The 27,349-nt window shown below is 39.5% G+C and overlaps 1 protein-coding gene across 1 annotated transcript; it reads right to left on the minus strand.

Annotated features, from left to right (window-relative positions):
- Positions 1 to 3,048: 3,048 nt before the first annotated feature.
- On the minus strand, positions 3,049 to 23,847 carry LOC110215481 (cytochrome P450 2C19-like). Its single transcript, XM_020997028.2, has 10 exons — positions 23,777 to 23,847; positions 23,444 to 23,671; positions 21,404 to 21,566; positions 16,220 to 16,369; positions 13,647 to 13,807; positions 12,824 to 13,000; positions 6,677 to 6,818; positions 5,749 to 5,936; positions 4,918 to 5,059; positions 3,049 to 3,577 (listed from the first exon to the last, which is right to left on the minus strand). Exons 2-10 carry the CDS (start codon positions 23,621 to 23,623, stop codon positions 3,396 to 3,398), a joined length of 1,485 nt encoding a protein of 494 aa, XP_020852687.1. The 5' UTR covers positions 23,624 to 23,671; positions 23,777 to 23,847; the 3' UTR covers positions 3,049 to 3,395.
- Between the last annotated feature and the right edge of the window lie 3,502 nt (positions 23,848 to 27,349).

The following is a 27,349-nucleotide window of genomic DNA, read 5'->3' on the forward strand; positions in this document are numbered from 1 at the left end:
CTGGGATCTCTTTTAGGTGGTGAACAGTAAATTGTTTTCTATTTCTGTTTTACCCTCTTGTTCTAGAACTTCCACAGAGCTGCACCAGGGAAGCAGAGATGTCCTCAAAGAACTTTCACCTGATCTGACCCAGAATGAGGATCAGATGACTGAGTAGGGGAATATAGAAGGGCCACCCTCACCCTGCTGTTTCCAGATGCTAGGTCAAGCAGTGCTGATAAGACATGATCCTGGGCTGCAGCTGTGGAAAAGGAGGAGTAAGCTCACAACAAGTGTGTGTGGTACCAGTACAGCAGTAGGACAGAACATTTTCAGGACAGCGGGGCTCAGGTCCATATTAATTTGGAACTATGCCCCCAAAGATACTAAACTGTGCATAGCCTTTGACCCAATGATACCACTACTAGGCCCATATCACCAAAACATAGAAGAACAAGGGAAAAGAAGCATATATACAAAAATATTTATAGCACCTCTTTTTGTGTTAGCAAAGAATAGGAAATTAAGGGGAAACCTACCAGTTGGAGAATGGCTGAATAAATTATGACATATGAATGTAACAAAATACTATTGTGTCTGAAGAAATGACTGGAGTGATTATTTCAGTGCCACCTGGGAAATCTTGTAAGAACTGATACAGACTGAGCTCTGAACCCTTTGCCAAAGTCATGTCATCTCACTAGACCTCTGTTTCCCCAAACACCATCTATAAAATTAGGGGAATGGGCTAGTTGATTGATTTCTAAAGTCCCTTCCTTGGTGCTGTCAAGGAGCTGATTACGGACTAGGGGAACACAAGTGTTACAAATGATTTTAGATAACGATGTTCTCCTGTCTTCTCAACACAAAGGGCAGTGCTTTTTCAGTGCTTGTTGGAAAGAGCAATGCTTTTGCCTTGCTTAAAAGATTCAGGGTCTTATCTGAATCTGCAAGAATGGAGAACAGGGAGAAAGAAGTTCATGTGGATATGATAAGGCAGGTAGGACTTAATGAAGGGGGACTCACTGAGGAGCTCTCAACTCCCTAGGTCAGGGGAATTTAGGGGAGCATTTCTAACTTGAAGTCATAAGACGTGAGTTAAAGTTCTGGAACTGATAGTCACTGCTCCTTTCTGGACCTCACTTTCTGCATCTGTAAAGTGGGGACAACAATATTTTCACCAACTACCTTACAGGTCTGTCCTGAGGAAAATACTTTGTTATTATTAGACCATAGAAATGTAAGGTGTTTTAGGTTTAGATCTGGGAGGAATCATACACAATAGTCATCAATTGCAACCACCTAACTTTAACTGAGCCCCACAGAAGTTCAGTAATTTACCCAAGATCAGACAGTTCAGAGCCGTTAGTTGCACTCAGGTTCCCCTGACTTCAAACCTGATGACTTTCCACTCCAGCACCTAGAATGGGGTGACCACAGTGGACCATTCTCCCACAAGTAAATTGAAGCATACACTCTATGTGTGAATAGACCACTTCACCTGGCTCCTGGTGTAGAACTCTGGTTTAGTAAGCGCTCCTGAACTGAAGATGTCTGGGAACCTCAGCTGGCTTACTGCTTGCTTAGACATGAAGCTCAATTCTCTCTTTATAGTTTCTGTTCCTCTGCTCTGAATGAGATCCCATTTCTGGAATCCTGATCTTTTTACCCCACTCCACATTTGAACCAATAGAACAGACTGAATAATTTATGATCAACCTGTGGCCTCTCACAGTGTAGAGCCTGGGCAAAACAGACCAGAAAATGATCTCACAGCCAAGGGAGAAAGAGCAGGAGACAGTGTTAGCACAAATTACACACTAGGTTACAAACTAGATGTGACACCTTCTATCCCTATAACTTCCTTATGATTTCCCAAACAACTATTGGAGTCCACAAGAGAGGCTGGAGAATGGGAAATATTTAACTATTTAAAGATAATGGTGTTGAAAGAACACACTGGATCTAAAAACACATTTAATTCCACCTAAGGAAATCTTCTTTTGTTATTCAGTCACAACTCTTTATGATCACACTTGAGGTTTTCTTGGCAAACATACGGGAGCAGTGTGCTATTTACTTCTCCAGTTCATTTTAAAATTGAGGAACTGAAGCAAACAGAATTAATTGATTTGCCCAGGGTCACACTTGTAAGTGTCTGAGGACAGATTTGAATTCAGGAAGATGAGTCTTTGTGATGCCCAGCCCACTGCTCTATAACAAACATAAAGCTATAATAACCAAAGACTTTCTGGACATCTAGTAGATGCATGCCCAAACACCATGCACGATATCTGCCAAAGATAGAAAAATGATGGCAAGGGTCACATTAAGCACGATAAATATATAGATATAAAATTGTTACAAATGCATTTCCCACCTATTTTACCGAATCATGAAGAAACATGGGATTTGCATATTTAGCTACATAAAGTAAGGAAGACGGATGTAGTGGGGAAAACACTGAATTGGAGCCAGGATGCCTGGATCCTGAAATTAGCAAATAATGCGGTGTGGGGCAGGTCATATCACTATTCTGGACCTCACTTTTTCTCATCTACAGAATGAAGAGATTGGACCAGATGATTTGGTGAGAAGCTAGGAGATTTGTGATCTCTTCAAATGTTTGTCCTTTCCTCAAAAAGGATCAGAATTAGCCAAGATTGCCAATGTGGCTGGAGGTAGAACTCTTCCCTATGTTTATCCCCATTTTATAGATAAAACTGAAGCAAACAGAGAAGTGATTTTCCCACAGTCATACAGCCAGTAAGTGTTTAAGGCTGGATTTCAACTCAGATCTTCTCAACTCCAGGTCCTACACTCTGTCCAAGGTACCACCTCACTGCCATCACATTGTGAGCAGTTAATCTGCTATACAAGCACAATATTTATACGTGTTGAAGTGTATAGCCTGAGGTATTTAAAAGTAGAAAAGGGTTTCTAACCCATTGGTGGTGGATAAATGCATACAAGTACAGGATAAAGTCCCAACTACCAAGAAGCTTAAGAACTGGTGAGGAGCACAGAACAGGATCAACTAACATTTCTGAAAGAATACACAACATAAGGTGCGTATATAATTCAGTCTTAAATTGTGAATTACAGATTGTATTAAAGAGGCCACAAGGATATGGCATCTAAATTGTGATGTGAAGAGTGGGTAGGATTTTAATCAGTGCAGTTGAAGAAAAGAGAAGAAATATTACAGAAACAGAGAAATTTTCTGGGGAATGTTGGGGAAGCTTAAGTCATGATTTTGGCAAAAGTCAAAAGGAGTATTAGATTATGCTAGAAGGGAATATTGGGCTGAAATCATACAGGGCTTTCCCTGCCAGGTAATGGAATGAATACAGCTTGTCCGTAACACATGAGGAGACTCTAGAGCACCTGGAAATAGTGATGGTCCTTCATGTTTTTTAGAAAGGTAGAAAGCAGAGCTCATAGGAAGGGGGTAGTTTGCCAAATCCACTGGCAACAGGGGAGATGTCAATATCTTTGGGGTCAATGGGAGATTTCAAGGTAAAATTCTGTAAGATTGTAGTAAAAAACAGAAATAATTCCATCCGCGCCATGCTCTCCCCAACACATATCCTTTTTCCTGAAAGAGACAAATATAAGAATTTGAAATTCATAGACTTCTAAATCATCTAGACAACTTCTTCAGACTCATAGGTAGCCCACTAACACTCAGTGGCATTAGGCAAAAGACTGAATGCATTCCTTTCCTCTCTGGTCCTTGACTCCTTTGAGGAGCCTATTCCCCCTGAACAGAGAGGGAAGACCCCTCCAATTATGCTTTTTCTTAATCAATCCCCCCTGAGCCAAGGCAAGTCCTGGGATTCACATTCAGGAAAAAAAAAAGTCATTGCCCTAGGGAGAAAACAATCACTCATTTATAATCTCAAGGACTAAGTTTATGGCTACCCAGAGTGACTGTGATGAGGAAATGTGACAGAAGAATGACTAAAGTTCCTTTTTGGGAACCTCCTGTCACCATTCTGGACAGAAAATACCTCTGGGGTCTACCCTGCAACTTCACGGCCATCCAGCCACTTGTCTTAACTACTCACTCCTATCTCTAATCCAAGTATTAGAATCAATTGAACAGGGCATGGCATTGGAGATCACAACTTCGGGGATAATTAACTGCCTGTCAACATTCATGTCTGCCATACCTAGACTTGGCTATCACCATCATTACCTGATAACCAATAGATTCCCCCAACAATTGAAGGTGAAAGGACAAGACAGATTATCAGTGATAATTCTGTACCAATAGATCCCCATTAAAACCTACATAACTAGGCAATGGGGTTCCATACTCATGTGTCCTAGTCAGGAGTCACATTTGTACAAAATCATAAATTCTAAGATTACATCTTTGGTGACCTTAGCTATAATGGTATGTGAGTAATGAGCCTTAAGATAACCCAATCCCCTACCTTGGCTTGATAAGATACAAGATTGTACCATGCTAACATAAAAGCCTGGAAGACTTTATCTGAGAAGTAGCTCCTGGTTGAGGGTGACTGAGATGACAGTTTTTAATATGAGTGGTGGAGGGGGCTTTAGTTGTGGGTCTGGATGCAGAATTGAGTGGCCACTATCTCAGTTCTGTCTTTTTTTTTTTTTAAATAAGCTCAGACAACTACCCTGAAAGCCAACTGATTTAGTTTAGCTAATGAACTGTAGCCCAAGGAGAATCAGAATAATGGCATACTATGTCTCCACCCTAATCCCTGGTTTCAGAATTTAGAAAAACCAAAATGGTCACCTAGTCCAATCCAATCTTTTGTCATAAAAGGTGACTGAAGCCAGGGAGACATGAAATACTTTGACCAAGGTCACATATGTAAAAAGTAGCAAAGGTGGATTGAAACACATTTCCTTTGAGTTATCAGTCCATCTTTGATGCACACATTTAGATGAATATCTTACCTGCTGAAAAAGGCATGAAATAGTCACTTTTCTTAAATTTGCCGCTTTCATCCAGGAAGTGACCTGGGTCAAAGTTGTCCGGATTGGCGAACCCTTCATCATCATAATGAACAGAAGACAATATTGGTATTATGGTAGTACCCTGAAATGAGTAGATAGAAACAAATAATTAGAAAATAAGAACCATAGAATGTTAGAGTTGAAAGAAAACTCAGAGCTATCATCTAGCCAAAATCTTTCATTTTTAAGTATAGGAAGCACCAACATTTTTTATACACCTGTGCTGATAGTAAATTAGAAAGTCTGCAATAATATTGTGAGAGATGAAACTGAACTTTGACCCCTTGTGGGAAAGAACCAGTATCAATGAGTAGAAGACACAAGGAGGCAGATCTCAGGTTAATAAAAGTTAATAAATTAACTTTTGACCATTAGATATATCAAAGAAGGAAAGAACTGCCTGGGTAAATATTAAGCACACCAAGTTCAAGCAGATGCCAGATGATCTGAAGAGGTACAAATGAATTCTGACCTGTATCAGGATGTTGAAGAATAAAATAATGTCATGTAGAAGAATAAGGCAAGAGCTGATAAACAAATTGGGAACTTGTCTTGAAGATGAAGAAATTAGATGTTCTAAGGAAGAAGCAATTGCTTGTCATCTAAAGAATGTAAAGTAGGTATGGTAAAATGGTAAAAGTAGGTATGGTAAGAATGGTAAAATATCTGCTAGTGAGTTAGCCTGAGGTTCCTTCTAATTCTAAGATTCTATAATTAAATGGGAGAGATTATGAAATCTTGTGTTGTGTTATAGTGAGAAACACTTCTGACCTTGGGGATAAGATATTGTCTAAACTGAATATCTTCTGTCACTGAATGGGGCAGGCTGGTTGGAATAAGGTCAACGTATCGCTGTATTTCATGTATCACAGCATTGGTGTAAGGCATCTTGTTTCTGTCCTCTATGCAGGGACTTCGATTTCGGCCAATCACACGATCAATTTCTTCATGAATTTTTCCTGTGACAATATGAATGAAAATTGATTTTAAAAGTAGGAACAAAAACTGCCTTCTCTCATATTTTCTCTGATTTTCACCAAGAGCAGCACTGGTAAGTAATGCACTTGACACTCACATTCTGATAGATAGATAGATAGATAGATAGATAGATAGATAGATAGATAGATAGACAGACAGACAGATAGATGAAAATTCCATTTAATTCTCTTAAGTCAGCTGAGAATCCGTTGAGGCACCTATGCCCCATGCACTCAGGACAGGCTCAAGTTGTCCTTAAAAAAACACAGGTGAAGCCGGACTTGGTTAACGAAATGAAGAGGACTTTAAGTCTGGAATTGTTCCAGAACTCAATGTGACCAAGCATAGGCCCAAAGTACTTCCCTGAGTGGCTGTATAAGTGACAGGAATCCAGAGGCATGAGTTCCTCCTATGGTCAGTCATGGTCAATAAGCTATCAGGAACTAGTGCCTCTCAATCATTCCGTTCCCCTCAAGTCTATGAGTGGGCTATAGTCTCTATCTCTATCACTATCCTGAGGAATAACTCACAATTACATACAACTTAACTAAGCAGAGTGTAGATAGTAGTGGAAGAAAAGGAATAAGGAAACTTGAACATGTAATGACTTAAATATATTAAAATGAGAACAGAAAAGTTTCCAAGGAAAGTCTCAAAAGGACCATGAACAACTCCAATGCTGAATAAATGGTGGATGTGTGATATCAGCCTGTAATCCCACCTGCTATCTCAGGGTATTTCAGGAGAATCAGGAGTCCATATCTCAGTGTGGTGCTTGTTGTCTCTGTTCCTGCTGCAAATAGGTCAGATGCAGTACAGACCAGGTTTTCAATGGTGAATTCAGAACATGGTTGTTGCTTTTCCTAGGAATAATTTGGTATGATTAATTGAAAAGTAAGTGAGGCAGCAGGTCACAAGGGAAAGCATGATGGATTTGGAGGCAGAGGACCTTGGTTTGAATCCTAGTTCTGATTTTTCTTTCAATTATTTGTGGGGAGGCAATTAGGATTAAGTGACTTGCTCAGTAAGTGGCTAGTAAGTGTCGGAAGCTAGATTTGAACTCAGGTCTTCCTTACTTCAGGGCTGGGGTTCTATCCACTGTGCTTCCTAACTGCCTCCAACCCACCCCCAGCTCTGATCTTCACCTTGGACAAGTCATTTAATCTTTTTACGTTTCCATTTCCTCATCTGTAAAATGAAGAAGTTGGATTCAATGACCTCCAAGATTCCTTGCAGTTGTAAATCTATGATCCTATAAATCAATTAAGTTTGAGCAAAACAATCCAAAGTGCAACAAGAAGCTGGCAATTATCAAGGCAGTTTGCCCATTACAGGTATTACATGCAGAGACAGAGGGAGAGAGAGAGAAGAGAGAGAGAGAGAGAGAGAGAGAGAGAGAGAGAGAGAGAGAGAGAGACAGAGACAGAGACAGAGACAGAGACAGAGACTAGAACTTGCAATTTCATTGGCACAAGGAATTTCTGACTAAAAAAAAAGTCTCTTTGTCAAACTTGCAATTTCATTGGCACAAGGAATTTCCGACTAAAAAAAAAAGTCTCTCTGCCAATGCAAGTCTTCACTTTCTCTAAAAAAAAATTAAATTTTCAAGAGAGTTGCCTAGCCTTAGGGCACTGTAAGATTAAGTGACTTGCCCAGGATCATATACACATTTTGTATCAGAGATGGGAGTTGAACTCAGTTTTGATTGGGTATGAGGTCAGCTCTTTATCTACTGCATCACAGGTGTCAAAATCTCAGCCCCTGCATCAGAAACAACCAGCAAAACTGTGAGTGGCCCAAACCAGTTTAAAATGTAAATGGGAAATGTTAGGAAAATAAAGATATAATACAACACAGATAATGTTAATTTGTGGTATTTCTAAGTCAATGTGAGGCCAATCGGGATCCATTTCTATTCATGTTTGACACAACTGTACTGTATCATTCCACATAACAAACATCAAGAATTTCTGTGGATATATACAAGCAGGTAGGTGGTGCAGTCGATTGAGTGCTGGGCCTAGAGTCAGGAGGACTCATCTTCCTGCATTCAAATGCGGCCTCAGACACTTACTGGGTCTATGACCCTGGACAAGTCACTTAACCCTGTTTGCCTCAGTTTCCTCATCTGTAAAATGAGCTGGAGAAGAAAATGAAAACCACTCCAGTATCTTTGTCAAGAAAACCCCAAATGGGGTCATGAAGAGTCAGACACAATTGAAATAACTGAACAATGTTACCTATTGTATTTTCCTCCTGATTTACTAACCTAATAAATCTTGTCACTTTATATCAGTTTGAGATAAACAGGATTTATTAGTTTAGCAAATGAGAAAGGAAAAAATTAACTCACACATATATAACAGTGTATACAAAAGGGGTCCATGTATATTTTTCCCATTTAATCCTCATTAAAATACCATGATAAAGGTAGTGCATTATTATTGTCATTTTACTAATGAAGAAATTGAAACACTAAATGCTTTGCCATTGACCATGAGACATTGGTATTGAGGAAAAGTCACCACTGAGGTCAGAAATTGAATATATGACAAATACCCAATGGACCAAAGATAAGAAAGGTAAAAACATAGGAAAAGCAGGCAGGTAGTACAGGACATAATTCAAGTTCAAGTCAACCAAAGTCTATTCTCACTGTGAGTGATGAAGGAGAAAAAAAGCATATGGCCTTCTTCAGATTCTCATGCATGAGAGGGGTGAAGCCAAGATGATGGAGTAAAAGCAGTGACTTGCTTGAGCTCTCCCCCAAACCTCTCTAAAGAGCTGTAAAAATGGCTCTAAACAAATTCAAGAGCAGCAGAACCCACAAAAAGACAGAGTGAAACAAGTTTCCAGCCCAAGACAACCTGGATGGTTGATTAGAAAGGTCAGTCTTGTCAGGCTGGGAGAGAAATGTAGTTCAGTGTGGGCGTGCATGCAAAGACCAGGCATTAGAAAACCTGGAGCAGGCCTCAGGGGACTGAATCACGGGCAGCTGTGGTAGTTTCCAGACTTCTCAACCTACAAACACCAAAGACAACTTAGAAGGCCAGTAAGAAAAGTCTGTGTCCATGGTGAGAGAGAAGCTGGGTCCCAGTCCCAATCTGGGCATAGCCCCAGAGGAGCATCTGCTTCTGGAGCTTTTGGCCCAAAGACTGAGGAGGAATTGAGTGGCTGAGCAGAGGGGGATTACAGGGATCTCTTTGCTAGTGATGAGACAGGATTCTCTTGCTTTGCCTGTGTTTAGATCTGGGTGTCAATCCTGGGGCAAGGAGGAGCTCTGGCCTGGTGGAGCTTGTAGTGTCAGTGTAGAGAGAATCCTCCTCACGGTTTCATGGCATAAAAGAGTGCTTGTGGTCACACATAGGCCAGAACACAGGCCAATAAAGGAGTAAACACCTCATCCTTGATCGCACCACTTTGGAAGAACTGAAAATGTGTAGGTCCCTAGAAATATCTCTGAAAACAACTGCACAAAACCCCCAAAGCTTGGGACAGTACATCCTCCACACTGGAAGCAGACTAATTGGGTGGGATCATGAGCAAACTATGCAAAAAAAATTCAGATCATAGAATCTTTCTTTGGTAACAAAGAAGATCAAAATATACAATCAGAAGGAGACAACAAAGTCAAAGCCTCCAAGAAAAATATGAATCAGTCCCCGGCCATGGAAGGGCTCAAAAACGATTTTGAGAAGCAAGTAAGAGAAGTAGAGGAAAAAACTAGGAAGAAAAATGAGAGCGATGGAAGAAAATCATGAAAAACTAGTCAACAGCTTGCTAAAGGAGACTCAAAAAAAGACTGAAGAAAAGAACAACATAAAAAATAGCCTAGGGGCAGCTAGATGGAACATTTACTAGCTATGTGACTCTGGGCAAGTCACTTAACCCCACTGCCTAAACAAAAAAAAAAAATAGCCTAACCCAAATGGCAAAAGAGGTCCAAAAAGCCAATGAGGAGAAGAATTCCTTAAAAAGCAGAATTGGCCAAATGCAAAAGGAAGTCCAAAAGCTCACTGAAGAAAACACTTCCTTAAAAATTAGAATGCAGCAACTGGAAGCTAGTGACTTTATGAGAAATGAAGACATTATAAAACAAAATCAAAAAAAATGAAAAAATAGAAGACAATGTGAAATATTTTATAGGAAAAACAACTGACCTGGAAAATAGAGCTAGGAGAGATGATTTTACAATTACTGGACTATCTGAAAGCCATGATCAAAAAAAGAACCTAGACATCATCTTTCAAGAAATTATCAAGGAAAACTGCTCTGATATTCTAGAACCAGAAGGTAAAATAGAAATGGAAATAATCCATTGATCACCTCTTGAAAGAGATCACCACAGGGAAACACCTAGGAATATTGTAGCCAAATTTCAGAATTCCCAAGTCAAGGAGAAAATCTTGTAAGCAACCAAAAAGAAACAATTCAAGTACTGTGGAAACACAATCAGGATAACAGAGGATTTAGCAGCTTCTATATTAAGGGACCAGAGGGTTTGGAATATTATATTCCAGAGGGCAAAGGAGATAGGGTTACAGCCAAGAATTATCTACCCAGCAAAACTGAGTACAATCCTTCAGGGGGAAAAACAAACATTCAGTGAAATATAGGACTTTCAAGCATTCTTGATGAAAAGACTAGAGATGAATAGAAAATTTGACTTTCTACTACAAGACTCAAGAGAAGCTTGAAGAGGGAAACAGGAAAGAGAAATCACAAGGGACTCATGAAGGTTGAACTGTTTACATTCCTTTTTTTTTTTTTTTTGCTGGGCAATGGGGTTAAGTGACTTGCCTAAGGTCACACACTAGTAAGTGTCAAGGGTCTGAGGATAGATTTGAACTTAGCTCCTCCTGACTCCAGGACCAGTGCTCTATCCACTGTGCCACCTAGCTGCCCCAACTGTTTACATTCCTACATGGAAAGATGATATTTGTAACTCATGAGACTTTTGTCAGTATCAGGTTAATTGGAGGGAAAAAATTATATGTATAGATTGATAGATAGAGGTCACAGAGTGAGTTGAAGATGAAGGAGTGCTATCTGGAGAATAAAATTAATGGGTGAAAGGATTCTAGTGGGAGGAGAAAGGGAGAAGTAGAATGGGGTAAATTATCTCACATAAAACAGACAAGAAAAGGCTTTTACAGTGGAGGGGAAATGGGGGAAGGTGAGAGGGAATGAGTGAATCTTATTCTCATCAGATTTGGCTTAACTGGTTATGGAAAGCTTTCTTACCCTAGAGGATAATAGAGAGGTAGGGGATAAGAGAGGGAGGGATGATAGAGGGGAGGGCAGATTGGGCGAGGGTGTAATCAGAAGCAAACAATTCTGCAAAGGGACAGGGTCAAAAGAGAGAATAGAATAAATGAGGGGTCAGATAGGATGAAGGGAAATATAGTTAGTTTTCCACAGCATGACTACTATGGAAGTGTTTTGCATGTCCTGTATCAAGTTGCTTGCCTTTTCAATAAGGGTTGGTGGAGGGGGAGGGAGGGAGAAAATGTGGAACCCAAAGTTTTAAAAAACAAATGTTAAAAAATTGTTTTCACATGCAACTGGGGAATAAGATATACAGGCAATGGGGTATAGAAATTTATCCTGCTCTACAGTAAAATAGAAGAGAAAGGGGATAAGAGAAGGGGAGGAGATAGAAGTGAGGGCAGGTTAGGGTGAAGTGTATTGAGAATGAATGTTGTCTTGGGGTTGGGGGAGGAACATGATGGGGAGAAAATTGGGAACTCAAAATCTTGTGGAAGTGAATGTTGAAAACCAAAAATAAATAAATTAATTAATCTTAAAAAAAAGAATCTCATACATAAAACAGAGAGCATTACAACAGATTATGTAATTTTTCTAAAAATCTCTTGGTCTAGTCTACATATTTTCCCTCTCCCACATTCCTTCATCCACCAATGGGGTAGGAATCTGTGGGAGAATATACCCTTATGTGCACAGGCTGAGGAAGGTAGAATTTTCCTTGTCAGTTATGTTGCTGTACTACTAAATTAAATGTGATTTGAATTAATGTGTTTTCTGCTTGATCTGGTAAGAAAACTGTAAGTGGTGACCTCAGAGTACACTTCATTGCTGTTAAGTGGGTCGTTGATCCATTTCAGGATGTCCATTAGCATATCTTTTACCTTCTGACATATTGCTGGTACTTTCAGGGCTTCTTTTACTCCATCCACATTACATTATCATTTTGCTTTGTTCTAGTTTTGTTAATTTTTTAAATGTAACTTTTCAATGATTTTTCTTCCCTTTGGTTTTGCTCTTTGTTGTTTGTGGATGGGATGGAAAGTGAGAAGCCTCTAATCCCATCATCTTGAATGTAAAACCCACCATCCTCCTCCCAAGTACCTACCACAGCAGCCCCTCCATTCCAATCAGGCTGCTCAGATTGAAATTCCCTATTCCCCACCGTCTTTGCAGAGTCCTGAAAAGATCTGCCCAGTCCTCACTGCCTAGCTCTAGGATGTACTTCACGACCAAGGTTAAAACTTAAATCTTCCAGAAGGAAACCTTACATTAACCCTCCCCAAATATTATATTTCTTGCTAATTCCAAATTCCTTCATCATTTAAATGTTCAATTTATAATCTATGTTGGCTTTCCTTACACATTCCTGATAATTATTCTCTTGGCCTTACATGTGCTTCCTTCTTTCTATTGGTTTAGAAATTCCATTAGGGCTAGGACCCTATCTTCTAATGCTTCTTTCTGTCTCACATAATGCTCTGAGCACACTACAATTAATATATGATTATTTACTGCTCTATGTCTATAAATGTGAGTGTCAGCCTCTAATACACAGGCCATTTCACCTACAAGAACTGAGATTCTACTGCTCATACTCTACCTGCTCCATTTTCATCAGGAAACAGTCAATGAAGTCCCGAGGATTGCTGGGGTCCAGTGTCCTTTGGTGCTCCTTCACTTCTTCCAAAATAAATTCATGTAGTAAATCAAAATTTTTAATTGCTTTGTGATGAGATCCAGGGAGATAATGTGCTAGAGATGAAAAAGAATTGTAGATCTAAAAAGACAAATTTTATATCATACTTTATTAGAAAGAGAAAATACTTCTCTTGCATTTTGATAATGTTGAGAAGAGGGCTGAATAAGGGTGGGACAAATGTCCTTTGCCAAATAATGACTTTTTCTCATCATTTCCTATACAAATCTCCTAAAAATATTTCAATATTTTAAAAAATATTCAATATTGCTTGCCTGAGACTATGTTGGCCTTCACTCTCAATTCTTACTTCCTACAGAAAAGTTCTCAGCCTTTCTCATTATGAGGTCTTCTAAGAGCTCTACTTACCATCTTCCATTGGGACAGGTAACTCATCTGCTAACCTGATCCAAGCTCAGGTGCTCAAGGGAAAAGTCAGCTTCTCTATAGTAACATGAATTTTGACATTTGTTCCCTGTGACCAGTGGGTGAACTCATCCAGGGAGTGGCCTTATAACATCCCTCAAATCAGGCCACATAGGGGTGATCTTTTCAGTCTTTACTCCCTGACAATGAAGAAAAAAATGTGAACCCATCTCAGCATGGTCCTGTTGTACCTCCCAATGGAATGCATGATGAAGCCTAGCCTAGCTCCTTGCAGTAGTTTCTTTGAAGTAATAAAAAAAAAAATACCCTGAGCTCCAAAATGAGACAACAGTGGCCTTACCTGAATCCATGGGGAACTCAAAATCTTCATGTTTTCATCTATAAGCTTAATTAAATACAGAAATTTTGGGTCTTTATATTCAAAATGTTTCTGGAAGATGACAGAACAGATTACATTGCAAGGAGCACAACCAAGGATGAACATGGGGTCACACAGTAATCCTAAAGGGAAGAGAGAGAGAGAGAGACTTTAATGCTGTCATTGTGATTAAAAGGAAGGTTTTCCTGTCTTTAGATAGGAACTGACTGTCCTCCTTTCCCCCCTAGCTTACATTATAGCTGACAAGTGGCACAAGAAGGTTGAAAACGAGTTACTCTTTATGAAGCATCTGGTTTGATCCACATACAAATCCTAAGTGCAAACAGTATAATTTCCATTTTATAGATGAGGTTGCTGAAGATCAAGAAAATTAGCTGATTTATACCACAACAAGGAAAGATCAGGAAGTGGAATTCAACCCGAATTCTGTCCTTGCCCCGAATACAGTGCTCTTCCTACCATACCACATTACTTTCCATTTCTAAATCCCTATTCATCACCTCACCCTAATGAGGTTTTGCTTTCAGAGTTCTTCATGTCTATCTTTAAATTATATTTCATTTCAATATAATCACAGGATGGCAGTTGCAGGCACTGGGCTGGAAGCCTTGCTGTTCCAAATGCTCTTTGGGTCAGGGTCCTGGACTGTTGAAGGAGTGATCATGTCTAGGTGGTGATGCTAGGTTTCCTTGACTGGTATATATTGCTCTCGTCTCTCCCTCAGGGTGCCCCACTGCTTTAGCCAGGCTGGCCCATGTCCCTTGTGCATAGCAATTGGCTGGGAATTGCTGGTAACTGGGGGTGATGGCCAGCTCCTTCCTCATAGGAGTTGCCTCCCCATATGAGAGCTGTGAGCACTAAACTAGGACAGAAGGTCTAGAGATTGTTGCCACTCTTTTGTCTCTTGTATTTATGTACTTGGTGGTAGCTGGTCATCATTTCTTGCTAGTGGTAATGAGAAAGATGGGCCCCTTCTCCAAAGTGATTTATCCTCTCAATGAGAACTGTAGAGACTGGCCTAGAAGGGATCTGGAAGGGAAGACACTGTTATTCCCAAAGTCTTGTGCTCAAGGGCCTGGGCTGTCTCAATCAGGGTTAGAGGGGAGATGATCATTAAGGTGGGGATGGTGTGACCAGCCTGGATCATTCAGGTGTTCTCCCTCCTCAAACTACTTTGCATTCATTTTGTTAATATTTTTCAATATATGTGGATGAACTTCTGTGGAAGCAGCTGCTAGGCTGCATCTCCACAAGGTAGTGGCTATGCACACTGGAGTGAAGGTATTGCTATTCCCCAGGGTCTTGGGTTTGGAGGTCCTGGGCTGTCTCCATCAGGGTCAGAGGGGGATGGTGGTCAAGGTGGTGGTTATATTAAAGAGGCCCAAGGACAGAGTCTTGGAGATATTCACACTTAGGGGATTTAAGGTGGATAGTGATTCAGTAAAAGAATATAGAGAAGCAAAAATCAGGCACAAAGAAGAACCAGTGGAGAACAGCATGATAGATGAGAGTATCAATCAGTCAACCCACCAGCAGTCACTAAGCTCTTACTAGGCCATGTGCTAAGCACCAGGGGCACACAGACAAAAGTGAAACAGACCCTGCCCTCAGAGAGCTTACATTATAATGGGGGAGACAACATCTACACTGGGGAGTGGAAAAAATCCCACATTCCAACATGGTGGTGTAATGCTGTTCTCAGTGTATTCGTATATTATTCTTGGTGAAATATTCTGGAGCAGGAGAGCACACATAGCTAATTATGAGCAACGTCTGACAGTACCCTTCTACTGCCCAATTCCTGCCACCCAACACACACACACACACACACACACACACACACAGAGTACACAGAGATTTTGCCTTTTATAGTCTACAAAGTAGTTATCACATAGAATTTATGGCATCAACATCTCTATTTATGCCCTCCTCCAATGTCCTGTTGCCACCTTACCTTTCAGATTTCATAAAAGGAAGACAATCCCTCTGGTAGCTACCTTAGATCAGGGAGGAGGAGGATGTATGATGGAAAAGAGCTTCCAAGAGATGCTGCTGAGTCAGCTCATTGACGTCCTAGTAATATTCTCAGCCCTGCTCCCCTTCCTTCTGCTATTCACCAAAATATCAAGAAAATCCCTGGACTCCCCCAAATGATCCTAAAGGAAAGCCTTTCACTCCTAGAATTATTGACTAAAGGTAACAGAACTGGTACTGCTAGGTTCTTGTGAGCTATGCTCCATCTGAAAAGGAAGAAAAACTTATAAAGTCATCCTCACACATGTTCCTCACCATGCTGCCTCCTCACAAGAATAGCATGAACTTATTAGCCGACCTGCACTGCCTCTCATCTCTTCTCTCAGCAGTCTTGACCCTTCAGGGCTTCTAGGAATGACCACACGGCCATGGGCATATCCACAGGATGGGCCCAAAACTGTAAATATGGTGGTTTCAGACTACAGCAAATTCCTTGGACAAACTTCAGTCTCCGTAAGTTAATACAGACAGGACTGATTTTCCTAAGATCAGTCACCAACCTTTTGTTTTCTTTAACTCCTCCACAAGGTGCTTCGCCTCTTCTTGGACTCGCTCTTCAATGCTCCTCTTCCCCATCCCAAAATTCCTCAGAGTCATGAGAGAGAAGCGGCGGATTTGCTTCCATCTTTCTCCATTGCTTATGATGACACCTATAAAGGGGAGCAGGAAGAAGAGAAGCCTTAGACTCTAAAGTTTCTGACAGTACATGTCAGAAAGCCCATGCCCAAGGGCCCTTGACCCACAGTCCTTCTTTGAGGAGAATAGAATGAAATGGGGGGTGTCAGTTTTCTTTCTCCTCTATCAATACTGTCTCCTGTCCTTTCCTATACACCACTATCTTTTCATCACAGTCACAAATGTATCGAGTGGCCCTACCCCCATGTCCCTCTCCTGGAAATGAAGTGGCCACAAAGAGGAAGGCCAAGATAAAGACATTTTTGAGACTCTGAATGGTTGTAGAGTAAGTTAGTTTATATTTCTGCATCTTTTGACACAAGGAACCTAAAGGATTATGATGTCTTCAAGTCGTACTCATCCTACATCACACAAGGATCAAAGAATGAGAGTCTCTGATTCTTGTCTTTTTGTGGGTTACTAGGTGGCACAGTGGACAGAATACTGGGCCTGGAGTCAGTAAGACTCATCTTCATGAGTTCAAATCTAGCTTCAGATACTTACTATTTAGGTGAAACCAGGCAAGTCACTTAACCCTGTCTGCCTCAGTTCTTCATCTCTAAAATGATCTGGAGAAGGAAATGGCAAACCACTCCAGTGTCTTTGCCAAGAAAACCCCACGTTGGGTCATGGAGAATTGGACATGACTGAAATGACTGAGCAACAAGAGATAAACTCAATAAAAAAAGAAAATTTCATAAGGTCAGTGGCAATACCTATGTTAGATGGCTTTGTTAAGCTTTTTTTCCCCAGGAAAGATGCTTTGTAGGATTGTTGTTTATGGGGAAAATATTGTTGGGTCAAAACAAAATATGACAATTATAGAAAGAATTGTAGTTAATTTGAGCAATGGGAAACGTGTATACATACCTTTACGGTACACACATGATACACACATACTAAAGCTTAACATGTTATATCCTTCTTTCCCTGAATACATCACACCTTTCTACTTTCAGATATCACCCTCTGATTTTAGACATAGGGTAAAGACTTCACCTAAATCCCCTTATATCAGGAACTATGCTTTTGCCCATAATCGTATTTCCATAGGACCTTTATCAGGATCAAATTCTTCACCCTCTGCTTCAAGATCCTTCATAAGGGAACCCTAGAAGAAGAAAGGTACTTATATTCCTTCAAATGGACTTTAATTTACTTTGGTTTCATTAAATACCTCTCTGAGAAAATAGAAGCTTATACCAGGAGGCCTCAAAGGATCTGTTGCAAAGTTTAGATCCCCAGTAAAGTGCTTCTGCTGTCTCTTTCATTGATGCCAATCTCATAAATTGCATTCAGTAACACATATGCATGATCTCATAAAAAAAAAAAAAAACTAACTCTGCTGCTTAGGTAGCTCCTGCTCTGCCTCAGAATCCCCTCCAAAATAAAAAAGAAAGAAAAGAAAGCAACTCCCCTTTAGTGTAGGTGAAGAGCTGAAGAAAGGGTTTTACAAAATGTTGCTTGGGCAAATTTAACCTTTTGCCGTGGTTCTGCATCTGAATTCACTGAATTGTAGGCTGTTGTAGTCAAGGGATCTTAGAAATCGTTCAGTCCTCTCCTCTCATTTTATACATGAAGAATGTGAGAAAGATTAAGTGACTCACTTGAAGTCAGGAATGGTTAAGTCTTAGACTGAGGAATGCTGGCCAAAATCCTGGATTCTTTCTACCCAGATCAAGAAATGAAGTGAAAATAACAGGATGAACACTACCCTTAACACTCCCATTTCTTTACTTTCTACAGAAATCTCAAACTCATTACATCCAACACTGAATTCCCTGTTTTCCACGTCCAAACCTCCCCTTCTTCTGTCCTTCCCTATTTCTGTTGAAGGAACTAACACTGTTACAGTCACTCAGGTTCCCAAACTCAGTGGGATCCTTGATTCTTAACTTTTCCCTTAACCTCACATCTAATTAGTTGTCTTATCATTCCTATCTTTACATCAGCTTTCTTTCTTCTTCTTTTTTTTCAAATGAGGCAATTGGGGTTAAGTGACTTGCCCAGGGTCACACAGCTATAAGTGTCAAGTATCTGAGGCCAGAACTGAACTCAGGTCCTCCTAACTCCAGGGCTCTATACACTGTGCCACCTAGCTGCCCTATATCATCTTTCACAACTGTTCCCTTCTCTTCATCCATGGATCCACCACTCTAGTCCACACCTTCATCACTCTTTTGCCTGGAATATTGCAATATTCCTGCCTCCAGTCTACTCTCTCCAATTCAGCCCTCACCTACCTACCAGAGTGACAGGACTGATCAGCTACAGTCAGACACACTGTACCTTGACCCTGATATAGTGATATAGTTTTGGTCCTCTTCCAGCATAAAAGACAACAACCAAAGTGATTTTCCTAAAGTGATAAGCTGAAAAGCTTTCACAACCTGGCCCCAAACTACCCTTTTAACCTCACTGCACATTATTCCTCTCCAAGCATGTTATGGTGAACAGGACTCTTTGCTGTTCCTCATACATGGCACTTCTCCCTGGTATTGTACCCCATCTTTGCCTCAGTCTCCCAGAATCCCCAGATCAGCTCTAGTACCACCTTGTAAAATCAGGCCTTAGATGATCTCCACCCCTGCTAGTGTCTTCACCTTGCATCTATTGTGTGTGTGTGTGTGTGTGTGTGTGTGTGTGTGTAAAATAAATATACATGTCTATGTAAATATATAGTATATATGTATATCTATCTATCCACATATATGTAAATATACATGTTGTCTCTTCCCCATCCAATCCAATTGTAAACTCCTAGAGGGTACTGATTAAATTCATATTTATCTTTGCATCTCCTAACACCCAACCCAGTGCTTGGCACATAACAGATACCAGTCTTCCTCCATCTCACTCCCTTCTATGAATTCTATACTCTAGTCCCTCGCACACAGCCTTCCATTTTCCATCTCTGTACCTTCACATTGACTCTCTTCCTCCCTTTTCCTTACCCCCACGGCTTTAATGCTGTCCTTCTTCCTAGTTTCTTTGGTCTCCTTCAATACTCAGCTTAAATCCCACCTTTTGTAAGAGGCCATTCCTGGCCTTCATGGACTGCCACATTGTGCTGCTCTTTTATGTCAAGACTGCAGTCCATTAAGATTTCCCAAATCTTTGTTATTTTCAGATAAACTGCTGTCTAATCACCAAAGCACCTAGGTGGCACAATGGATAGAACATTTGGCCTGAAGTCCAAAGATCTGAGTTCAAATCTCCCTTAGATACATATTAGATAAACTAGCTACTTAAACTTTTTTTGCTTCAATTTCCTCACCTATAAAATGAAAAGTAATAAAAGCACCCACCTCCTGGAATTGTGGCCAAGATCAAATGAGATAATATTTATAAAGCACTAAGCACAGTGCCTGGAACATAGTAGGTACTATATTTGTCAGCTGTTATTGTTGTTTAATCATTCATTCATTTCCCACATAGATTTACTCAGATGTCCCTACTACAGGTGTTCTACTTTTGCTGTAGCAGGGAAATGTGTTTGTCTTCTACTCAGGTTATCAGATGTGATAATGCAAAACATTATCAGAGACTTTTGCCAGGGTGTAGCTTACAGAATGCCATGAGATAGGGATTTTTATCCTAATTTTAGCTCTGGCAGCCTAAGCAGGGTGATGTATTCTAGAAGTAACCAGATTATTATTATTTTTAAGACTATTTCAAAAAAGTGTAGATACTTTTCCTTCATATGGATTCTAATTCACATTGCCTATACTATACCTTCCTTGGTCTTCAAAGGCTCAATAATGATCATTATCCTTGCAGATTGAAGTAATTTTGATTTACCTGGGTACCTGTGGAAGGTAGCAAATCTCTGACCACCAGCTTCACTTCACCAACTTTGTGATAAATTTTCTAACCTTATACATCTATTTTCTGCCACTCTCCCTTTTCTTCTACGCCCAACAAGAGGTACATGGCAAGACCAAAGTCTCCATGTCCTACACAGTGTGGGGTCTTGTGTCAGTTATTCACTTTCTTACTACTCTTAAGAGAAGTTGATTTTTGCACACCTAGAAAGGGTGGTCACTAAGAGTCAGCATGGGGTCATCAAGACTAGGTCTTGCTAGCCTAAGCTAATCTGCTTTGTTTTTTATAGTATTATCAGACTACTAGATCTGAAGAGTAGACACAGATTTCAGCAAAGTATCTGACAATGTGTATTATGACATATTCATAGAGAAGATGGAGAAGACACAGGTCAGACTGCCAGAACACATGTTCCTAGGAATCCCAGGCCACCTCAAGCTGTGGTCATTGTCTAGTAGGGGGACACTAATGTAGGTGCTAGACTGCTGAGCGTTGCATCTCTGAACAGCAAGGAGAAAATCCAACCAACTGCAAAATGAACTAGAATAATGGATCTTGGAAGGTAAAAGTCACACCTGAGGGGTGAACAATTATAGCAAAGTGTAAAGGCTAGATAGATGGGAGAAGGAGATCTCTCTTCTCTTTCCAGAACTTTTCCACACCACCATCACTCTCTTTGTTTCTCTTTTTCTTTCTTTCTTCCTTCCTGCCTTCCATCCATCCTTTTTCTCTCTTTCTTCTTTTCTTCCTTTCTTTCTCTCTTTCTTCCTTTCTCCTTTTCCCTTTCTTTCTCTCCCTTCCTTTTTTTCTTTCTCTTCTCTTTCTTTGTTTCTCTGTCTCTGTATTTCTCAGTATGTCTCTGTTTCTGTTTGTCTGTCTCTGTTTCTCTCTCTCCTCTCTCTCTCTCTCTCTCTTCTTCTCTCTCTCTCTCTCTCTCTCTCTCTTTCTCTGTCTCCCTCTTTATTTTTCACTTAGTCTCTTTCTTCCCATTTTAACTGGCTATAGCAAATAACATGAAGCTATGCTGCTACTGCCCCGGACAAATGACAAATGGCTTCCATACCACTCCTTACACCGTCCCCAATATGCCAGTGCTCTGGTTTGAAAGTGGGTCTATTACCAACATTTTCTCAGGATACTATTCCTTCCTTTCCTTTCTTCCTCTATACCAAACAGAAACTTACCTAATCCATTCCTAGAAATTTCAAAAACCGGCATATGTCCTCTGTCAGCAAACTTGCTGCCATGATCAATCAGAGCTTCTTTCACTGCCTTGTACCCGTGTAACACGACAACGCGCTCAACACCCATTTGCAGAGTGAACACTGAGCCATATTCTTTTGCTAGCTGTGAAAAGACATGTGGGCAGCAGTGAGAGGGTCATCACTGAATCAGGTGATAAACAGCTTGGATTACTGTTGTTGACCTTATTACAGAAATTCTCAATCCATCATCAGCTACTTCAAAACATTTCTGACATTTGTTACAGAGAGGATGATGCAACCCATGAACCAAACCCAAGCCACACATGGCTCAAAAGGCTAAAATTTCATTCTGTGCCTTTGGCACAGAAGACTGCTCTCCTTTCTCTAGCAGCCAGAACCCTGTCTAATGAGGCACAGTTTATGACCTCAGGGCTTATATTTCTTAGTTAGGTGTCATCATGGATACAGCACTGGACCTGGAATCAATACTCAAAATCCAGTTTCAGATACTTAATAGCTATGTGACCCCAGGAAAATCACTTAACCCCTGTCTGATTCAGTTTCCTCATCTGTAAAATGAGGATAATAATAATACCTAATTTTAAGGATTCTTCTGAGAATAATAAGATAATATTTGTGAAACATTTGACAAACCTTAAATCATTATATAAAGGCTATTATTATCATCATTATTATTATTCACCTAAAACTTTCAGAAGAGCAGAGTTGGGGAATAGGGGCAATTCTGTCAGTGAAGGTCTGGAGCAGAAAAGGCTCCTCATTCCAATAGAAATACTACAAACCAGTATCATTGGATCATGGGTATAGATCCATAAGGGACTTTAGAGATCATTTAGACAGAGGTTCTTAACCCCTTTTTTGTTGTGTACTCCTTAATAGGTTAGTAAAGCCTATATACTCCTCTGAATGATATTTTTAGAATAAAATACATTGGATTACAAAGGAAACCACTTATATTAGAGTAAAATAAAGATGTAATTTTTTCCCATCCTATCTCACAGAACCTCTGAAATAAATCTACAGGCCCACTGGGAGTTCATGGCCCCAAGGTTAGGAACTCCTATTCCAAATCATTCATAATTTTACCAGTTGGGAGACTGAGGCCCCAAAGATCAGGGTATATCTGGGAAGAATTTGGTGAAAGTATCTGGCAATCTGTCAGGTCAAAATGAGAACATTTTTTGGTTTTCATATGTTAACCTTACTTAATCTTTTCTCATCACCCTGTGAGCCAAATAGTATATTTACTGGATAATGTCTGTACGAGGATACAGACCTTGGAAACTGAGGTCCAGAGAGGTCATCACACTTGTCCAGTCATAAAGCTAGTAATTGTCACAATCTGGACTTGAACCCAGGTCTTTCTAATTCCAAATTCAATGCCTTTTCTGCTACCCCAGGTTACCTTTCAAAGGTTTTAAGATCTACAGGTCTCAGTTCAGAACTTGCTGGTTCCTCTTGAGGCCAGGCTTGCTTTCAGCCAGGCATACTTAAGATTACATGCAAGCACACAGAGACTACCTGAGTGCTCCTGGGAAGGAATGTGCAAGGAAAACATTCTCCACTCTGATCCAACAAAGGCTGGAGGTCCCCACCTGTTTGCAAGACCTGTTCATTCCTTAGACAGCAGAAATAATCAGGCACATCAAATACCCTCTTTCTTTCTATGGTGGGCAATGAACATTTTAAGTGGGACTGACAGCATTTTATCCTGAACTTTGTAGTGCAAAAGTGAGCAGTAATAGCAGAAGAAGGCACTTTAGGTAGAATGGATTTCATCCAAACCTACAGGAACTTGATAGCACTCAGCTACAGCTGAAGCAGTGGGCCCTGATGGCCACTATAGTGAATCAAAATAGGTCTAGAAAACCTACAAGGTGCCTACCTCCCTACTCTAACATGCTATACTCATTAGAACAACATGTTGGAAGACAATCTCCCAAAACAAATTGCTAGAGTCAGGAATGAAACCAACATAAGATAGAGATCCATACTTACAGTGCAAAGAGATTCAGGGATATTCTTAAGGTCCACCTGCAGTATATTGCCAATAATGGGAAGAGGAACAGGACCAGGTGGAAGTTTTCCTCTTCCAAAGTTCTTTTTCCATGAGGAAATGAGAAGCAGGCATGAGATACAGAGCAGTAAGGCAAGAGCAACGGCCACAGATGGATCCATTGACACACTTCCTTACCACTAATGCAATGGAACGCTTACAATCCAAACCTGGGAGGATTGCAAACATGAGATCAATCAGCTAATAATTCCTTAAAATCCTGAAAAATCTTTCAAGGGATATTTTACCTGCCAATAAGATAAAGAGAACCCTACCTTTCTTCTGTCGTAGTGTATTTTAAAGTATCAGGAGCCATTAAATTTGTTGTTTAGTTTCACTGATTCATTTTGCTCCTTATATACCAGAGTTATTTCCCAATATGTCCCCACCCCCTTACAATCAATACTTTTAACAAACATTAAGCAAAACCTACGATACCAGGATTTTGACAGTGTATGTCATATCCCACAGTATCTTATCATCCTGCTGAAAACAAGTATTTCTTAATCTTTTCCAAGACTGAGGACACTTTTATAACATTAAGAACTTCATTGACCCATTGTTGTTTGTCCTCCTTTGTCCAAGAGGACCATGACCTCAGGGAGGTGATGCCACGACTTGCAAGTGAATTGGATTTAAGTGAGGGATGGCTTTGCATGTCACCAGCCTCACTTTCTCCTCTGGAGTCATCTGGGTCCACTAGCCAGTTATAGATCAAGATGTTTGAAGATAACTGTGGAAGCAGTAGGAGACCTTGGCATTTTTAAGTTGAGGGCTTTCCCAGGTCTCATGGAAAGGACTTGTAGGACCCATTAAACTTTTATCAAAGAAAACTTGAGTTATTGGGTAGGAAGAAGGAAATTGTAGGTTCCTTTTTTGTTACAATCTTTAATATTTCAATGAACACCACTGAGGTACTTCATGTCCATTTTCACTTTTAAACAGATGGCAGTGGAGTAACAGTGTGAGCCATGTTATGTGCTCTTTGTACATGTATATCATGTGGATGACAGAGGAATACATGACCATGAAGGCCAGGCCACACTCTGCTCCTGAATATCTGCAAAATACAAAGCTCACTGTGTTAATGTTTTTCTTGAGTTTTTCTGCTTTACAAATAAAACATCAATCTCAAATTTCAAAATCAAATTTCAATCTCTTTCAATCTGAAAAAGGAAGGAAATCATGACAGCTGAGAAAATGTACTAGGTTTTAAAACTTTTAAAATTCCCCATGAAAGTTAATATAAAACATTATTTCCTGTTTATCTTTATCTGATTCCCCAACCTCCAGAATATCTACTTTCATTGACTGTAGCCCCATCCCAGGATACATCTGGAGACATGTTTCATTGACCCATTTATTATAGTTATATGATTAGTATTCATTAAAACACATAATTACAAAGAAACCATTTTATAAATTCAGCATTGCTTTTAAGCTAATTTGAACTTTAAAAATTAAACTTGATTACAGTTTTGAAAAATAACACATATGTGTATAAAACAATATTCTTTCAGTCTACAGTGATTATTTTGGTACATCAAACTTGTGTTTTTAAATGACAGTGCTTGGGGTGCATTTTGATCCAAGGGCCACTTGCAATTACTCCATAATGTATAGATTGGAGAACAATAATCTATAGTAAATTGTCAATGGAGACCACAACTGATGATAATAATATCCTTCCCTGAAAAAAAATGGTCTTTCAATTCAATTGTCATTTATGTATTTTTTTGTGAGGCAATTGGTGGGTTAAGTGATGTGAGTCATTTTTTTTTTAATGGGGAAAGCTCTTTTTTATACATACTGCCTTTGAAGGTGTTAGCTTGAAAATAGTACCCAAGAGAAGTAGAAAAAAAGAATTTTTGTCTCAAAATTCTCCTTAATTCTCCTTAATCAGTTTAATGCTGACTCATTGAATGATGACAAAATGTAGTTATCAAGTACCTATTGCATACAGAAAAGAAAGAGTTGTAACACTGGCAACTTCTGTAGGTTAGAGGCTGAGATATGCTGATAAAAATGTTTAACACCCAGAATCAGTAGGAAATATACGTGTATATATAAAACACACTTTAAGTTTAAGGTGCATTATTAACATTTTCACCATCATTTTCTTAAGTCTAGACAATCAACAACAAAGCAACAATTCACACCCCTATTTGTAACATTTGCTATAAAGCCTCATGCTGGAAATTTAAGAATCAAATCTCATGCAATGGTATAAGCTGAATCCAGCACTTCTTCAGTTATTTTAGTTGTTTGTGATTCTTTCTGACCCCATTTGGGGTTTTCTTAACAAAGATATTGGAGTGGTTTGTTACTTCTTTCTCCAGCTCATTTGACAGATGGGGAAACTGAGGCAAACAGAGTTAAGTGACCAGCACAGGGTTGCTCAGTTAGTAAGTATCTGAGGCTGAATTTAAATTCAGGTCTTCCTGACACCAGGCCCAGTGCTTGCACCTTCACAAAAAATGACAATTTATTAGGCCATAAAACCTTACAAACAAATGCAGAAAAAGAGAAATATTGAATTAATCCCTTTCAGATCACAATGCAATAAAAATTATATTCAATAAAGGGCTATGGAAAGAGAGATTAAAAATTAATTGGAGACCAAGTAATGTAATCCTAAGGAATGAGTACATAAAGGAACAAATCATAGGAACAAGAAATAATTTCATTAAAGAGAATGACAGTGAGGCAACATATAATAACTTATGGGATGCAGCCAAAACAGTACTTAGGGACATTTTTATATTTCTAAACACACCAATAAAACAGAGAAAAAGTAGATCAATGAATTGGGCATGCAATTCAAAAAAACTAGAAAAAGTAAAAAATTTTAAATCCCCAATTAAACACCAAGTTGGAAATCCTGAAAATCAAAGGAGAGATTAATAAAAATGAAAGCAAGAAAACCATTTAAGAAATAAACAAAACTAGGAGGTGGTTGTCATATGTGATTGTAATATCATTGTAATATCATGTCAGATCATGATGTAAGAAATTCTGAGTAAGATGTTTTCTGAAAAAAACTGGGTAGACATATCTGAACTGAGACAAAGAGAGGTGAGCAGAACCAGGAGAATATTGTACACAGCAACAGCAATATTACATGATGACCAACTGTGAATGACTTAGCTGTTCTCAGCAATATATTGAACCAAGACAATTCCAAAGGGCTCATGATAAACATACTTTCTGTTTCCAGAGAAAGAACTGATGGAGTCTGAATGAAGATTGAATCTTTTTTTAACTTTCTTTTTTTCCTTTTTCATATTTTTTGGGTGGGCTGTGCTTTATTTTGTAACTTGGCTAATATAGAAATAAGTTTTGCATGATTGCACATTATAATATATATGTGTGCATATATATATATACACAGATACACAGACACCCAGACACACACACACACACACACACACACACACAACATATATTTGCTTTCCTTCTGAAGGGGGGAGAAAATCTGGAACTCAAAAATTTTTTAAATGAATGTTTAAAACTGTTTTTACATATATTTAAGAAAAATTGAAATAAATAAATGAGAGAGAAACAATTGCCAGTTTTCATTAGTAGTTCTCAATTTAAAGAATCCAATAACAAAAGTTTCAGGTAAAGAATTCCTTCAATTGGATTCTGCAAATGTAAGGGTCCATATTTATCCCAGGCAAGGTACAATGTATAAAACCTTATAAACTGTGAGTGAGAGAGGGTCTGAGGGCCTTCCCTCACAGGGAAGAGCACAGCAGCTCATCTTTCTCACTAGCCACTAAAAGGAAAAGAGACCAAGTGGTCCCCAAGGAACTTTTGTAGGCACTCTGGGTTCCACTTAATATCCA

Source organism: Phascolarctos cinereus, unplaced genomic scaffold (assembly GCF_003287225.1).
Source record: "Phascolarctos cinereus isolate Bilbo 61053 unplaced genomic scaffold, phaCin_HiC Scaffold_3;HRSCAF=262, whole genome shotgun sequence".
NCBI lineage: Eukaryota > Metazoa > Chordata > Mammalia > Diprotodontia > Phascolarctidae > Phascolarctos > Phascolarctos cinereus.